The sequence below is a fragment of the Sparus aurata genome, chromosome 10 (assembly GCF_900880675.1).
Source record: "Sparus aurata chromosome 10, fSpaAur1.1, whole genome shotgun sequence".
Lineage (NCBI taxonomy): Eukaryota > Metazoa > Chordata > Actinopteri > Spariformes > Sparidae > Sparus > Sparus aurata.
The window spans coordinates 12,213,888-12,230,397 of record NC_044196.1 but is presented as its reverse complement, the minus strand read 5'-3'; the positions used below and the strand labels follow the sequence as shown (position 1 = coordinate 12,230,397).

At 39.3% G+C, this 16,510-nt stretch overlaps 1 protein-coding gene across 4 annotated transcripts in view; it reads left to right on the top strand.

Moving 5' to 3' along the window:
- Window positions 1-10,317, top strand: part of LOC115590482 (uncharacterized) — an 83,978-nt gene extending 73,661 nt beyond the window's left edge. For 2 of the 4 annotated variants that reach the window (XM_030431851.1, XM_030431850.1), the window contains 5 exons: window positions 8,179-8,231; window positions 8,840-9,190; window positions 9,287-9,370; window positions 9,809-9,964; window positions 10,058-10,317. In XM_030431851.1, coding sequence (XP_030287711.1) covers window positions 8,186-8,231; window positions 8,840-9,190; window positions 9,287-9,370; window positions 9,809-9,964; window positions 10,058-10,065 — 645 coding nt within the window. In that variant the 5' untranslated portion in view covers window positions 8,179-8,185 and the 3' untranslated portion in view covers window positions 10,066-10,317. Of the gene's footprint in view, window positions 1-3,379; window positions 3,546-4,398; window positions 4,589-8,178; window positions 8,232-8,609; window positions 9,191-9,286; window positions 9,371-9,808; window positions 9,965-10,057 lie in introns of those variants that run through there. The other 2 variants (XM_030431849.1, XM_030431852.1) reach the window with 2 other exon arrangements.
- Window positions 10,318-16,510: the final 6,193 nt, after the last annotated feature.

Below are 16,510 nucleotides of genomic sequence, written 5' to 3'. Positions count from 1 at the left end.
ACAGTAAAATTGACCATTGGTTTGGTGATGATGTCTTAAGGTTGAGTTGTTATAGTGTTCTCAGTGGTGACAATTTTTAATATATATACATTCTTTGTGACAAAATGTTTACTGACTTTTAATTTGTAAGGACCATCGGGTTGCGTCACTTCCTGTGGAGGGAATTTAACACGGAAGTTGGTGTAGTCCTGAGCTGGGAGTTAGTTGGGTTAGGACTTGCGTTACACCCCCAAGTACCAGAGTGATAGAGTTAACAAGTACCGATGGCTGCAGTCTGCAGGAATGTCCAACCCCGCCTACATCCAGTCTTTTAATCGTGCTTCGTTCATGACAGTGGGGATTTCCGACTTCTATGAAACTTGCTGCATTTATGACACCTGCAAACTGCAGGACTTAGTAATTTTCTTTTTAATGTAGATAAATGTTGTCATATATAAAACTAAAAGGAAAATCTATAATTAAATCAGCCAAAAAAAAGAGAAATGCATTTATATTTTGTAATATATATAAGCCTGCCTCTCTACTTAGGTCAACAGCATTTAAATGCCTACTGCATTATCTATCATTTTAATACAGTATCTGATTGTATTAGGCAAATTAAAATTACTTAATCCAATAAGGACCACTTTATAGCAATATATAACATATATATTTATATACATGATTTTTGCTATTCTGAAATATCCCAATGGTGCACTTCTACAAAAGAATATCTTTCAGGTAAAACTCCATCAAGAAGTTGTAGTTTATACTGTGAATATGGTTTACAAATCTTGTTCATAACCTAAAGCCAATGTAGGCTATCTTAAAAGATGCAATATGTTATTACTACATTCTGTATGATTCTATATGAGGCAGAGTTATGGAAATGAAGGACACATGAATGTAATTCTTACACTCACTGTCTCCCCTGAAAACTCAGTTCATGTGAATAATATATCACTATTCCTACAATGACTCCTTTGAGTCGAAGCGAGTAAACTCAACAAGACAGTATGAGGGAAAATCAGCTGTGATTGTGCTACTGTGGTTCATAGTAAAGTACAACAGACCGCTGTAATCAAGTTACAGACACACATTTTCATAACTTAGCAGGTAGTCCAACTTCCTCTCTGACTTTTCTCCAAGCACTCTCCTTTATTGTCCGCTCTCTGTATGCACTCCATACACAGCCAGCTGTTCTATTGCTGTGCTAACTGTGGCTAATGCTCCGTGCTCGGGCCCCGGAGCTCGTTAGCCCCGTACTATACTACCACACTCCATGTACAGCGGTATGGTGGTACAGAGCTCAGAGAGCAGACCCGGAGCGCTGCAGCCCCGGCTCGGAACGACACAACAAGCGAGAAAAGCTAGCTGTTCAATTGTTGTGCTAACTGTGGCCAATGCGCCATGCTCGGGCCCCGGAGCTCGTTAGCTCCGTACTATACTACCACACTACGCATACAGAGACCGGAGCTCGGGAGCTCTGGGACAGAAACAGATACACAGAGACTTGAACAAAACAGGAGAGAGCTTGGAGGAAAATCAGCGACGAAGTTGGACTCTGTGTCCCTCAGAGTCAGCCGGCATACTGATCCTAAAATGGTATTGTGGGCAGAATTGGACTTGCAGCCTTCCCGCAGGCTGCAGCCATTGCTTTCTCGTGTAACTTGGTGTGATCTGACGGTGTGTGGGTTTTCATGTTTGGTGTGTCTCATTGGACCCATTCCCCTCTCCTTCAGCTAGTCACCTTCGCTGGGAGGCCCACAGCCCTGTGTACTACACCTTTAATTTTGATTATACTTTCGAGTGAAGGTTATGGGGCCAAAACGGTAACTGTGCAATAAAATTTACATAATAATCTGCACCAGACCGTATATAATACTTTTAAAGAATTGTGTTCATTAAAAAGAGAAATATTAAATAAACTTGTATATTTTGGAAGCACGTCTCTGCTGAGTGATTTTCTTTGTGTTATACCAAAGTGGTTGTGTCCACCTAAAATATTTCCTGGGGCAGAAATTCCCCTGGGTGGCATTGTTGGATTTAAATAACTTTTAAGCTAACTTAATCAACTTAAAACGTAGACCCTTGCTGCTTCGCCACATTTGTATAAACTTACAGAAACTGGTTGTACCTGTCCTCCGGGCTGTCCTCACGTGTTTCTGCAGAAATAAACAAAAACTGATGAGAGCGTCGTCTCAGCTCAGTGGGAAAATACCAGGAGGTATGAAATGAATCCTTCATGAATGAGGAAGTAGGCACACCTGAGTCTATCTATAGTAAGACAAGATACTCTGTGGTCTAAAAAAAGGACTTTGCACCTGACAGGGTGCCTCAAAACTGGTCAGTGCTCATTACAAACACTTAAAGGGATAGTTCGTGTTTTTTGAAGTGGGGTCATATAAAGTACATATCTATAGTCGATCTGTTTCCTACCATAATCACCGCTCAGCGCAGCCTCAGTTTGGAGAAGTAGAGAGCTGCTCCAGCCCAGACGCTCAGCTTTGTACTGCAGTGAACGGGGTCCAGAGAAAAAGAGAAATTAACCACCTAAAACAAGGCTCACCTAAAAAAATCTATATCAGTTCAAGTGTACGTTGTATAGGGAAATATCACACCGCTTTACATCGCTGTCAGTCCGGCCTTTCTTTGGCACTACATTTTCTCAACGTAGAAGCTCTTTACCTCATAGTTGCGTATCCAGCTTTGAACCTTTTTCTTCTACTCAAAGGAACATTTGCATTTGTTGGGGACTATTTTTATTGGTGGATTGATAAACATGTGTTGCTCTAGTGTGTCACTTATTTTTGATTTATTTTCGTAATTTTCATAGAAAGTTCATCCAGAGTTTAAACACATTTAAAGTCACGTTATGTTTAATGAAGTTGCACAGACTCCTGGTTTGATGATGCTCTCAGTTTGACAGTTGGAGGGGAATAAAGAGGCGGAGACTAAAGACACAGCTCTAATTAATTTGTTTTTAGTTTCACTCCTTTATCTTACAAAGATATATTCTATGTATCATTTTAACACACCAATCACATGAAGGTTTTTGAATTAATTTGAATGTCCAGGATAACATGTATCATTGTTAGGAATTAATTTGCAACATTTTGAGAATGTTTATCACTCTGCTACATCAAGTTCAGTCAACACCAGCAGGGAGATGAAGAGGGAGAGCAATTCGGCATATGTTACAGCCTCGTTTTAAGTGCTGCAGTTCCCGCATCCAAGCATCTCCCTGGCGATTAATTATCTCCACTTTCACTGTCAGCTGTCAATTAAAATCAAATTTAAAGAGGACGGATGTTGATGGGAGGTCTCTCTCTCTCACACACACACACGCGCGCGCACGCGTGAATAAGATGCGAGACTTCACGGAAGTCGCAGTGCGAGAAAGGAGTTTTTAATAATAATGTGACTTTAACCACGATGGTCTGGATTTATTTAAGTTCCTCTTCTGTTTTTTTAAGACAGTTTTAAATGTATTCTGTCTGTAACGGAGCCTCCGTGTGGATGTTTTATATTTTCTCCATATATCTCCTCCAATCATTGACCAACAGGTGAGCCTTGTTTCCCACTTGTCTGCTGTCAGTAACTTCTATTTCTATTTCCTGGATAATAACGATTGTAACTGCAAGAGGCGACCTGCACCTGGTTTGAAATGTCACTTCACTGATATATGATAACTGACACTTAAATTCCGCATAATTTCCGAAATCACACGAGATCATTTGTACGCGATTCATGAGGGGAAACTAGGGGACATGTTTCTACAGATTGTCACTATACTCTATATTGCCTTATGATTTACAGAAGCACCTTTCGGATATGCTCGATAAAGATGTCTCTCTTTTATAACAAGTCCAAATTCTCTACCGAACATGTACATGAGTGGTTTCATTATTATATTGGCAAAAAATTACATCCAGAAAGGGAAAAAGCTTATAAAACCGCCTCCTGAGTGATACAATGTAGGCAGGTTTAAGCGTTTGTATTGTTTTTATTGAGCCAGTTGAGTCACTTCACTTAAAGTATACTGGAAGAATACAAAGAAAGCAGCAGGGTTCTAGTCATCGTCTCTGTAAAACCATCAACTCTAACTAATATTAGATTAGATTAGATTAGATTAGATTAGATTAGATTAGATTACATGGTCTTAATTTATCCCACAACAGGGAAATTCACTTGTTACAGCAGCTCAAGATGCAACAAAGAAAGAAATATTGTCGTGTATAATGTTTGCCGGATTGACAAGTAAACATAAAGAGGTAACAATATTTTGTAGATATTTTATAGACAGGGTTTCAGGGTCATTATAAAATGTCTCCTGGCACGATAACTCTCAGAATTTAGTGTTTTTTAAAGGGAGTCTGGTGATGGAGTCTGATTCGTGTCTCAACATGTCTTCCACAGTTTTTGGGAAAACTTTGATTACTAGAGTTCCTGTGATGAGTCGACACTGATCCTCTGCAGCAGCAGTTTTGTCTTCAGTCTTCTGTCTGTGTTCGTTAAACCGACTCGTTTAAATGGACCTGGAGCTCAATCACATCTTGTCTCTGTCTTCTGTAACTCTCGTCGTCCTCCTGCTGATTTTCTGCTGAAGGTAAACTCAACTAAAACTGAGTATTATTTTTATTCTCATACTGTCTGTTATCATGTAGCTGCATGTTGTCCACTAATTCTTATATGTTCTCGAAAAAGACACTATGTAGTTTTGAAGAAGATCTTCAGTGACTAATTTTAGTTTTCATGACTGAACAAACTGAGTAAACAAACAAACTCAATTCCATACTTTTTACTTTGCTTATATGTGGCGGACCCCAGGGGTGGATTGGCCATCGGGAGTACCGGGACTTTTCCCGGTGGGTCGGTCACTAATGGGCCGATGGACGACCGTTTTTTATTTAATTAATTTTTTTATTCATTTATTTAACTTGCCATGCCTTGCTTGCCTTGGTAACTATTGTAACTCTCCCGGCCCGGGGAGAGAGACATGCATCGGCTCGGCCCACAGTGCTCAGCTGCAGACACAGCAGAGAGGTGACGATTGGCCCAGTGGCTTGTCTGTCTAAAGAATACTTGGCCCAATGGCCCTATGAGAGGCTACAGAGGCCCAGGAGTCCCACCCACACATGTTCTAGACCCCCCCGTCCAATCACTTTTAATGATGAGGAGTCGATGATGAGAGAGAGCAAGAGAAAAAAAAAAACTACACACCAACACATGAAAAACCTACGGAGGGCTCCGTAATTCAAAACAAAAATGGAGAAGGAAAGTAAAAAACGCAAAGGCGGTGCGGAAAAATTGAGGGAAAGAAAAAAAAAGCTCTCACAGCACAATAAATGGTTCAGAACGGTTGCTTAACTGTCTATGAACTTTACTTGACATAATAAATAGCAAACTCTGGATGGTGTTGTGTGTTACAACTAAATCTAGTTATCTAAAGTATTGGAAAACAATAACCATATTCATATAGCCTACTACAATGATTAATTGATTAGTTGCTTTTATTAACCACTTAACCGCCCTATTTCATACCTTCATTAAAGGATGCCACACAAAATTGCAGATCTACAAGCTTACAACTCACATGTTGCAATGTGATGTGTTTTGAGCATGTAGATCTGCTATTTTCACAGTTTTTGATCCTTTCTACCTATAATGACATCCCCCAAATCAGGTCACCAGAGTTAAAGTGTTTAAAGTGCCAACATGCACCTTTCTTCGTGCCCACACTCCAATTTGGTCATGAAGGATGTTGAGCTAACAACTTAACAAATATGTATGCTTTACATATTTATTTCAGTCAGTGTTTATGGTTTATTGTCCTTTCAACAGTTTTACAGCATTATACAGTTAAAATGAATAAAACACTGATTAACTACTGTTACAATAAAACATCTGCATACATATTACTCATGATGCAGTACACAAATTACAAGTATTTCCTCTTATGTCATGCTTCATTGTCTAGTTGTACTAGACGAGTTGTACATTTTTCAGATCATTATACTATTGTTTGCCAACTAGCCAAAGTTCTGATTGCATGCAGACTCATTATGTGCATGTAATCTTGTTCAAACTTAACCTATTCCACACTAGGACTCTATTATTCATGTCCAGGTTTGTGATAGGCGACAGGCCCAGTACATCATATCCTGTGGAGATGATCTCACCAGAGACCCCAAGCAGCCCAGTGAGCCCACCCATAGATTATTTCACCCTTCCCAACCCAGACACCCTTGAGCAAGTCAGCAACACACTGTGTAGTTATCATTTATTTTATTCAAGGCTTCAGAATATAAAGGGATATTGTTTAGTATAGTGGGGGCGAGTTGGCACAATATCTGCGCGCAGATTGTGGGCCGGTCTGGACCAAAAAGTCCAGGGCCAAACTTTTGTCCCAGTCCACCCCTGGCGGACCCTGCCACCTTTCCAGCTTCAAGCAGTGTTCTGGGGAGCTTATTTTCCACCGAGAACAGCTTGTTTTATTCAGTTATGGAAAAAAAAAAAATCATGTGAATAGTCTCATGAATATTGTAAACATTGAACTCCTGAGTTTGAATTTCTTCTCCAAAATCTTTAATGGAGGTACTTTCTCAGAGAATAGTTCCCTGTTGCAGCTTCAACACACATGATAAGCTGCAGAACAAAGAGTGTCATAGACACAAGCAGGTCAGATTGACAAGATCTCAAACAATACTTTTAAACAAACATCCACAGGGTGTGTACACAGGTATAACAAGTTCTGTTGATTCAAACTTGACTGTGTTTAAGTAGTCAAGGTCATCGCAGTTTCTTGTTGTATGAGCTGTGATTTACATGAAGAAAAACATTGTTTGTTGTTCTACAGTAACTTAAATAAGGTGTTAAGAAATTAATTTCGAATGTATTATTGGGTGCTTCTTAATGAAATGGTTAGTTTGGAGCTCCGACTGAAGATAAGAATCATTAACTTTAATTTATTTTCTTCATTAATCAGTTCATCGTTTGGTCTGTATGCAGCAGCTTGTTCTAAATGCTGTGTGAGATAAGACAGACAAGTTTTAACGTCTGTACCTCTTTCTTTGTTTTGTTTCATTCAAAATAACCTCCTTCCTTAGCTTAGCTGCAGTTTGAGGCACAGACCGGTTTGGAGCGGTGCAGACTGACAAGCCCATGTAGTATCTGCAGCCTTGGTCCAAAGACAATTTAGATTATCAGTGTTGCACAACTGCTTTAAAAGTGTTTTCTATATTCGTAGAGAGCAGAAGTCACAGCCCTTCAGTTTCCCTCATGGGACCTTATTTCAGGAAAACTTTGTATGTTAGTGAATGAAGAGAGACAAATAATGTTCTGATCCCGGTTCATTTGTGTCATGAATCACACATAATGTTTGTCAGTTTAAAAGTCACAGTATGTTGTGAATTAACAGGACGATTATAAAGTGTCTCCTAACGCAATGAGTCTCAAAATGTAGCGTCTTTTAAAGGGAGTCTGGTGTTTGGGAGGTGGAGCTTCCATGATGAGCTGAGTCTGATTTCCTCTGGAGCTGCAGCTTTGTCTTCTGTTTCTGTTACTATATTGCATTGCTATATTTGTATTGCATGTGTTCAAATTTAATCAGTTGTTGAACAGACTTGTTATGAATGAGAAAAGGTAGTTGTTGTTATTTTAATGTAACCATTTTGTTTAGAATAGAAAGACGTCATCAGAAATGATCACAATGAGCATTAAGTATGATTTGTATGCAACTGTAGTTGTATGTACAGTGTAACAATTAGCATGTGAGCACGATATTGGTTGTAATTATGGAAGACTGCAGGAATAAAAAAATAGAAAAGTGTCTCAAAACCATGTTTTATATTCCATTAATTAAAATCACCCAAATTACATTGAAATAAATCTAGACAATTATTTATTTGTAAAAAAAAAAATGTGACATTAAGGGCGAAATTATTTCTCTTCTTTCAGCAGAAATTTTATTTAAGTTAAATTAAATCTCGAGTCATGACAACATGTGACACTGAGACAAAGTGTTAATTTCATGAACGAGCCTGTTAATAATGTATATTTACTTACTTATAGTAATAATGTGTCCATTGATCTGCCAGAAGTTTAAGTTTAATAGATCAAACCAGTTTATCATAAAACCTGTCATGTTTGATGAAGTCATATCTTGTTCCTGTAATAAAACTGTCTCCTCTCTGACAGGAAGAAGATGATCTTGATGGTTCTGCTCGTCGTTCTGACCTCCTCTGTCTGTGGTCAGTAGTCCTGCTACTTGATTTAATTATATTAAAAGAAAGAGATATTTTGTAGATCGATTATCAAAATAGTTGACGATTAATATTCCTTTGTTGACTCATCTCTTAATTGTTGCAGTTCTGGCTGCTGGTTAAAAGTTAAGAACATTTATATCATGGTCTGGGGTAATTCTTAATTCTGATTGGCTGCAGGGCGTCAATTAACCTCTGATGAACACCTGTGAAACTACATACATATAATACATTGTTACAGCTATTAGTCAACCCTCAGGTGCTGCAGGAGGTTATTGTTTGTTAAAAAACTTCAGATTTTGATTCCAAAATGTCTGAAAATATAAAATAATGTTTGTTTTTTTTGTTTGTTTTTTGTTTGTTTAGCAAGTGACATGGTATAAGTGGCCCTTTAATTCCTGATAATGGACACCTAGTCGGGTGTTATCACTTTCTTGACACGATGAGGACAACATCTAGGTTGCTGCTTTCGGACTGAACACTCAGGCGGCTCCAGGATCTCTCAGTTCATTGATAAAAGTGTTTCAGGATGAAATGAGGTGAGGTTTGATGTTAGTCCACATGATGTCTCTCTTTGTCCTCTCTCTTGTCTGCAGTGATGTCTGCTGGGAAAAAGACACCGACCTTCTATCAGGCAGAGGAGGACGATGACATCACCATCAGATGGGACAGTACCATCAAAACCAACATGTCTCTCACCAACATGCTTTGTTTTCTCCAGTCAAACCCTGTGAAGCTTTTGTATCAAATGGTTAACAGCGTTGATGTCCCAGAGTCTCAGGATCCACAGTTTGCAGGACGAGTCCAGTGTGACAAAGACGCCCTCAGAGACAGACGGATCAGACTTCATGTGTCCAGACTCAGGACTGAAGACTCTGGAAACTACTGGTGTGATCTGGCTGCTAATTATAACAAGATAACGAGGAGATGGATGCTGCAGACCACAGGTGAGCTGAACTCTGCTGCAGTGCAGGATGGAAACATGTTACTGCCACACGAGGTCAGACATCAGAATCTAACAGCCTCCTGATTTACACCCACAGAACATTTTGTCTTGAATGTGACCTCTCGTGGAGAAAACAGAGGACATGAGGAACACAACGTCATCACAACAGCATCAACTGAAGGTAGGTCACCATGGTTACTCATAGAGAAATAATGCATCATGGGAAACTGGTGCCAAACACGTGGTAAAAACCTGAGGAAGCAGGAACATTACATGAAGCACAACGTGTTGGAGAATTCAATATGAACACGCTGAAATAAATCTCACCTAAGGTAAAATTCAGAAGAACAAAGTTTGTTTGTGTTCAGCAGGTTTTGGTAAATAAGTCAATACATTGCTACAGTGACACCGTGTGGCCATGTAGTGTAACTTCTGTTGTGTTACCAGCAGCTGGTTGTCAGACGGATGATTATTTGTAGTTTCCCGTTCATTTAGTCACTTATTGTCTCATTTCTACGTTTGCTGAGTTAGAATAAATGTTGTTGATGTGTTGGTTTGACTCTGATGAGTTGATGCTCCTGATATCAGATACTAACACTGGTTTTCTGTCTTCATGCAGATGCTGAACTCACAGCAGGAGGGCTGAAGAAGGAAGTGACGTCAGTAGATTTTATTGAAGTTGCAGCTGGTGCAGCTATTATAATTGTAGCTATCCTATTTATCATCGGTGTATTACTTAGTTGTCTGTCAGCTCTCATTCACCGATATAATAAAGGTGTGTTTGTTCTTCATATTGTTCTGAATGGAACTATTATGTTTGTGTCAGTGCTTTGTTTGAACTTACTTTTCTCTCTCGTCAATCACACAGATCAATAGGACTGACGTGCCATCATTGAGTTCATAATGGAGATCAATACAGTTCATCGTCTGAGCAACTTTCATCCAAAGCTGTTCCAATATGAGCACAAGACCCTAACACAATGCTTTCTGATCAATACTCGTCATTGATGAGAATACATTGACTTTGTGGGTAAAGTATTGTAACAACGTAGTAAGTTCAGAAAATGACATCACTGTAATGCTGCTTTATTAATATTTAACTAAAACCAGTCTTTCCCTAACCTTAAACAGAGTCCTTGAGTTGATTTAAAGTCACCTCCCTGTGAATTGTGCGCAGTACAAAAACACAGTGCTTCTTTCATTTGAAGAAAATGTCTAAACTTAATTCAGACAGGTCTTACATTTACCAACAGATCAGTATTACAGAGTTTCCAGAAGACAGGGGTGATTCTAGGTAGTGAATGAAAAACTGTTTGTGTAGCAATTTACACTTTTTACATAGGATCTGATGTTGAAAAATATAGTTTCATTTCTCTAAAATGCAGATATTTGTTGCTTCTGTGTCTTGATGCAGCCTCAGCATAATCTTTCACTTCCATGGCTATTCTGAGAAGTATCCGTCAGAACTGTTTTGTTCTTTACTCTGAGTTTAATTGCAAATATGCCCTTAAAGTCAGAAAAGGTCAGAATTCTGAGGGAACAGTCTTATTAGTCCTTATTGTGAAAAGCTAGTTCAAATAAAGTGATGTATAAATGCGCAACTTTGGTTCTGAGTGAATGTTTAAAGTAGCAGAAAATGGAAATACAAAAACAGTGTCTCAAAAGTGTCTGAGTATTAATAATTAATTCTGGCAGTGGTTATTCTCATGCTTGACACTTATATTTGAATTTTTACTGCAAATGTAATTCAACATGAGCACAAAGCACATTGTTAGCCTTGCTAACATTATTCTGCTAATTAGGTTTGACTTTTTGCACAGTGTTGTAGTATTATTATAGAGGGCACAATTACCAATTTTACATAATTTGTTATTTATTCAAATCGATTCAATGTATATACATGCAGGAGATATATAGCATATTACATTCTGAACTTCTAAGCACTTTGAGTCGATACTTTGCCATGACCCTAAAAGCGGGTCGTCATGTGAAAGAGGAACATGAGGATTCTATGAAAGCTGCTTTCCAGAAATGCACAAGATTGACACTTTAACTGGATTGGGTGACAATTACAGAATTGAAACTCCATGTCTGCATTTACTGGTCTTAAACGTGTCTTAAACACTGGTCTTAACATTATAGAACCATATAATGTAGTTATTGTTTAGGACAACTGGAAGTAACTTGTACGAGAATTATGTGTTTCATTACCACACCATCATAGAATAGCTACGCTTCTATGGCCATGCACGTCCTTCTTCTCTTCAAACAGTCAATCAAAACAACAGTTTCAATTCGACAATCGCATATTACCATGACATTTGTTGCACAAAACTGTCTCTGCTGATGTTGGTCATGTACAGCTAAATTACTAACTTGAAGGCATTGAATATAAGGTGCATGTTCAGTCATTTTCTGAAACGATTTTAACTAAATTGCAACTTTAGACACTGTTGACACTGTGTCCATTTGCTCTGCTGTCATGATACATCTCCACTTCTCTTCACTTATACACCCTGAACAACTACCATGCTGATATACTGTAACCTCACAGATCCCACATTTGTATATTTCTTCTTTATCTATACAGTATTTCTTCAGAACTTCCCTGTTAAAACGATTATACAGTTATATTTTAAATTTAGTGCTGCTGGTTTTGATGGGTCTTTTTTTCTCTATCAGCTTCTTTCTTACCAGATACATGATTTTTCATGGAGAGGAAACACATCACTGATGGTAAGAGCACACCCACAGTCACTGCAGTTTATAAAAATCAGACTTCCTCCAAAGGCTCAGTTGAAATTCGAAGAAGACTTTCTGGTTTCTACCACTGTGAACCACAGGACACCAGCTCAGCTGATTGTCCAGAGACCTGAGGGGCGGTAAGCTTTTTTTGTAATTACTTTTTGAAAATGTATTTTCTTCTTCGTGTTTGTCATTTTAGTGTATACAAATCTCTCTATAAAAGCAAGGAATCTCTGTCTGTCTGTCTGTCTGTCTGTGTGTGTGTGTGTTCCTCAAATATCTCTGCGGATCAGGATCAGACTGACCTGAGAGTTTCAACATGGCTGCTGCTTGGTTCAAGGGTGTGCAACTTTGCATTTGTTTGGACTGCAATGATATCGTGAATAAATTATTTCATAAATGCTTTACAAATTCTGCGAGCATTGTCCACCAGAGCCACTACACTCACATGCACACCAGAGCCAATCACTGCAGAGCTCAAGCCCACAACATACGGTAAGAAACAAGTGGATTTATACCTGCAGAGGCGCGAGCTGGACCGGGATTTTGCCGGCGGTTCGGTCCCGTTCTGTTCTGTGCATCTAAACTGACTGTTGTGGATTAATGAGACTAAACGAGTCTTGACCGAGTCTGTTTGGGTCTGAGGAGATCCGGAGACGTGTGGACAACAAAGTGGAATTGGAATCTGTGGATGTTCATCTGTAGCTAGCTGCTAGCCGCTAGCCAACCCACACGGCCCACCTCCCGAGTCGACAGACCGGACACACCGGCACATCCTAAACCGGACTTAGGGTAAATAATGTCCGCCATGCTTTTTCGCGAACATTGCCGTCACGTTTGCTTTGTGTCTGGTGCAGAAGAAATGGTAAAAACGGGCTTTTGTCACAAAAGTGTCCAAGCAGCAAGTTTGGTTGTTGAGGAACAGAAAGTTGTGGGAGGGACGTAGGCGGATGATTGACAGGCAGCGACGGTCTTTGTAGAGACAGCGATATTGAGAGTTGAGAGATTTGTGACATTTAGCATGTTTGGAGTGTATAGTTAGTGTGTTATGTAGTGTTTGGACTAGTTTGCATTAAAGCAAAACATCATGGCTACCACTGTTGATTTTCTTTTTTTCATTTTTAAGATTTATTATCACACATATTCTGATATTTACCAACGGATATATTTATGTAACCCTTTTACCACCGGCTCATGTATTAAGAAACCCACCTTACTGTAAGATGAAGCATCACTCTTCTTCAATATCTTATGGTAAAAGAGACATTTCAATAGTAAATAACTGTCTAGGGTGACGTATGATCCTCACTCTCAATAGCAACTATGTGTAGACAAGTGGGAACACACCTTGACCTGAAAACACTCAATACAGACTCAAATACTCAAATAATTAACACAATTGAATCACACAAACTCAGATTAGCGATTTCAGACAATGTATTAAACATGTGCATGATAACACATACATCTTAGGTATGAACCAGAGAAACATAAAAAAAAGGGGGGGGGGGGGGGGGGGGAAAGACCCAGGTAATAATAAGTTTTCTTATATCTCAACTGTCTATTTTGTTTGAGTGCACTCTTAATTAGTTCGTTGGCGCGCTTAATTGGAGCTCATGAAAGAAACCCTTCTTGCTAGCAGTACCTCCGTGTATCTGTGCAGTTAGCCGGACCGGGTTGCGGCTGATGACTCGCTCCCTCGTCGCGTTGGCGGCCGTCTCCGCACCCAGCAGCTCTCAGCGAGAAACTCCGGTCCCCTACGGCAGCAGCAGCAAGAACTCCGTCTCACTCAGCAGCGGCGAAAGAACTCCGTCACCCTCAGCAGCAGCAAGAAGCTCTGTCTCTCTCGGTAGCAGCAAGAAGCTCTGTCTCTCTCTCCAGCAACAACAAACCCTCGTCCGCTAGCTTCTCCCCGGTTAGCCCACGAGGCTCCGCTCTCTCCTTCTTTACCGGGAACCCGGAAGTGCAAAAAAACTCTCAAAGTTCATGAACTTTCACACGTGATGAGAATGACCTTTTAACTTTAAATGCATTCAGACAACATGAAATCATATTTCAAACCGAACATCTGAACCAAAAAATCATTTGTACATTTCAACATCTTATTAGTCTCAAAGTATTATTTATGCAAAGTTTAACTTCCCAGGACACAAATCCAAATAAATACAACTGATATTTATCAGAGCATTACATTTATATTTTAACAAATGAACAAAAGCTTTTATAGAACTTTTACAAAATTCACTGTGAATGTTGCAGTAACAAACACACACACACACACACACACACACACGTATTCGTGTTGAAACTTTTTTCTAATTCAGCTTGTAAAATCTTCAAGCTGTACTCCAAATACATATTTGAATTTATGAATTTTTAAAGTTTTGTCCTCTAAGCTAAATTTCTGCATTTTAGTGATTCCTGACTTCCAAACCTCATCAATCGCTTTTTTCCACTGGATTGGGTTAAAACATTTTTCTAAACATCCAATGGAAGCTACAGTGACACAGTGGCCAAATTAAGAACCAGTGTGTGTGTACAGTCATGTTGAAACAGATTTAAGTGATCCCACAATTTCAATGTCATATATTTAAAAAAAATAAATATAGTAGTGTTAATACTGCACGATATGGCAATTAATTAATTTGTAAGTAATTTAAAACAGAAATTAAGATTACAATGCATTTTTTTAAAAAGCAACTATTTTCATTTATTCATACCATCGACCTAGTCTTGAATGACTCAGGCTATTTGTTATCCCCCCTAAAACATTCTAGTGGCCCTAATCGTCTTCATAACTTTGCAATGGTTGTCCTGCATTACATTATTTTGGTCTGTTGATCTGTTGAAACCACAGAGTACCAACTAAAGGCATCAACAGTAATTTCATTTTATGATCCTTGTTACAGTGAATAAGTAATTAAATTCCACTTTGATGCTGAAATTTAGACATAAAACCTTTTGTAATATATTTTGTTGATTTGTGTGCTAACATTATCACAAATGTTTCTAACAATGTAGGTAGCTCAAGGCAACAGTGCCTTTCATTAGGTTGACTGTTGACTTCCGGGAGAGTGAGGAAGGAAGTGGATGAACTAGACTAAAGGTTAATAAAACTTTTAAACATTTCTTGTGAAAGAAGTCACATATTGTACATTTAAAATCAATTTTATTTTATTTTCAAATCAATTTTATTTATATAGCCCAAAATCACAATCACATTGCCTCAATGGGCTTTACAATCTGTACAGTGAACAACATCCTCTGTCCTTAGACCCTCGATTCGAGTGAGGAAAAACTTCACATGTTGATGGAAAAAAAAACCCTTTTAACAGAGTAAAAAAAAAACAATGGAAGAAACCTCAGGAAGAGCCACAGAGGAGGGATCCCCCTTCTAGGATGGACAGACATGCAATAGATGTCGCGTGTACAGAAAAGAGCAACAAATCACAGTTTACAAGTTACATTAACAGAAAGTCTGATACAAGTTATGTAAAGTGAGTGGATCCAGGAGACGACCGTGCAGGATGAGGCATCACCAAGTGGTGCCCAAGCCACACAACCTCCTGTCCACCATGGTGACCTGGAAGAAGAGGGCAGGCCACACGAGATAATTAGTAATAGACAGAAAGAGGCATCAAGATTAACAGAAATATAGATATGAGGAGATAGTGAAGCAGAGGAGAGCAATGATCCAGCAGAGCCCGGGGTGTGACGATCCAGATCAGTCAGTATTTCAAGGCAGCAGGAGCCCGGAAACGGTAGATGGTCCCAGGGTCCATCAGAAGGGAGCCTGAAAGAAAGAGGGAAGGAGGAGAAAGAGAAGGAGGAGAGAGAAGAGGAGCAGGGGGAGGAGGGGAGGAGGAAGCTATAGAGAGTGTAGAGAGTGACACAGCTTGCAGCTTGTGAGAACAGAAAACAAAAACAAAGGTTAGAGAAATGCGATATTGATCAGAATAAACAGATTGTTTCTCGTCGGCAACACATTGTAAATCTAGTACTATAGGAACTCATTGAGACTGACACCGACCCACTGAAGAAGCTTACAATTGATATCGAAGGCTAATTAAAGGCTAAATCGAAGACGTGAGTTTTGAGTTTAGATTTAAAGGCGTCAACAGAGCCAGATTGTCTGATGTCAGCTGGGAGGTTATTCCAGAGGAAAGGAGTCCAATAGGAATATGTCCTGCAGCCAGCTTACTTCTTCTTAATCCTGGGAACCATCAGGAGCCTTGAATTTTGAGAGCGTAATGCCCGAGTTGGAATATATGGTGTAATGAGATCTGACATGTACGACGGGGCAAGGCCGTGTACAGTTTTGTATGTCATCAGCAGCACCTTAAAGTCTGATCTTAGATGCACTGGGAGCCATTGCAGAGATGCTAAGATTGGTGTAATATGATCAAATTTTCTTGTACGTGTTAAGACTCTGGCTGCAGCATTCTGAACCATCTGAAGACTTTTAGTGTTCTCACGTGGAAGACCTGAAAATAAGGCATTGCAGTAATCCAGCCTACCTAATTTAGGCCAGACCTAATTTTAGCTATATTGCGCAGGTGGTAGAAGGCGATCTTGG